Here is a 1,373-nt window from a genome sequence, read left to right as displayed (position 1 = left end):
GCTGTCTTAAATAAATTAATAAAATAATAATGGGGGAAAAAATAAAAATTTATAAAAATAACTCAACTGAAATGCTTTAATAATAAAAATGAAATTAAAAAATAAAACGAAACAATCCCCCACCAGCTGCGCGTGATCCGAGCGTTCCGGAGCATGTTGGAGGACCTGGAGGACAAGCGAAGCGTGCACAGCTTCCACAGCTTCCACGGCCTGCGCACATCGCGGAGCCACCACGGGCCGCGCACCAATTTCGCCGGCGACGACGCCGACTCGCGCTTCCTGCGCACCACCTCGCCCACGGCGGCGGCGGCGGCGTCTGGCGGTGGGGGTGCGAGCAGTGGCGTGGCGGCGGGATTTCTACGCCCCTGCTCGGGGGGACGCGGGGGCAGCGCGCGCTACTACCACTGCAGCACGCCGCCGTCCAACACGTACCCTAACCTGCACCTCAAGTCGCAGTCGTACGAGAACGTGCCGCTGGTGGCGAAGCAGAGGGCGAGCGCGCTGCACGCCGCCACCAACCCCGTGTGTAAAGTCTCGCCCCCGCACAGCAGGTCCAAAACGCTGAGTCAGTCGGATATACACAAACACACAGAGACTGCTATTTAGACACAATGTGAGAACATGACACGTTTAACGCATCACTCACTACTTCTTTCGTTTTATTGGTTTGGGGTTTGGGTTTGTTTGTTTTTTTTCCTCCCTATTATTTTTGATATTATTATTATTATTTCATTAAGGACACCACCACCACCACTACCGCCGTCGCCGCCGCCATTATTTTTCCTTTCGTATCTAATCTGACGATATTTGCACTTATGATTTCTCCCTTCTGTGATCAAAGAATTGTGAATATTGCTGTGAACATATGTGAGGCGTACTGATAAAATGAGTTACTTCTCGCATTCCACAAATGGAGATATTGGCTAAAAAGTGACACTAGGGTCAAATTTTTAGATTTTATATTGATGCCACATTTCTTTAGGTATAACATACCTTTTATTTCATACTTATAAATTGTAAAAACTTCAGCTATAAGCGTGATGTATCTATTTCCTTAAGGTCTGAATCCGAGAAGTAACTCATTTTGTCAGCACGCTTCACATATTATTATTATTGATATGACATACCCTGATATAATGCCGCATCCACACACCCTCCGTGTTATAAATCCCTTAAAACCCGAAAGTCGTTTTATTTCAACGTATTGTACGCGTTGACTTGGGGGCAGTCAAAGAGGGACCTCCTGGGAGAAAGCTCCGTAGCTACGTACCCCCTCTAAGCGACGCCTATGTACCCCCCTTTAAGCGACGCCTATGTATCCCCCTCTAGGAAACGCCTATGTACCGCCCCCTCTCTAGGAGACGCCTATGTAC

General features: G+C 47.8%; 2 protein-coding genes across 2 annotated transcripts in view; both read left to right on the top strand.

Annotated features, from left to right (window-relative positions):
* LOC101855239 (plasma membrane calcium-transporting ATPase 3) overlaps positions 1-1,373 on the top strand; it is a gene marked incomplete at its 5' end in the record, with an annotated part of 62,949 nt that overhangs the window by 51,529 nt on the left and 10,047 nt on the right.
* LOC106011180 lies at positions 50-730 on the top strand. The gene has a single exon (XM_013079898.2). It carries the CDS (start codon positions 154-156, stop codon positions 604-606), a length of 453 nt encoding a protein of 150 aa, XP_012935352.1. The 5' UTR covers positions 50-153; the 3' UTR covers positions 607-730.

The sequence above is a fragment of the Aplysia californica genome, unplaced genomic scaffold (genome assembly GCF_000002075.1).
Source record: "Aplysia californica isolate F4 #8 unplaced genomic scaffold, AplCal3.0 scaffold00067, whole genome shotgun sequence".
In the NCBI taxonomy this organism is placed as follows: Eukaryota; Metazoa; Mollusca; class Gastropoda; order Aplysiida; family Aplysiidae; genus Aplysia; species Aplysia californica.
Note: the sequence above shows the minus strand (reverse complement) of the source record. Positions and strands in the feature narration are given on the sequence as shown.

Bases quoted from the DNA above. Each gene is read 5' to 3' on its own strand.
- LOC106011180 (XM_013079898.2), top strand. From the start codon at position 154: ATGTTGGAGGACCTGGAGGACAAGCGAAGCGTGCACAGCTTCCACAGC.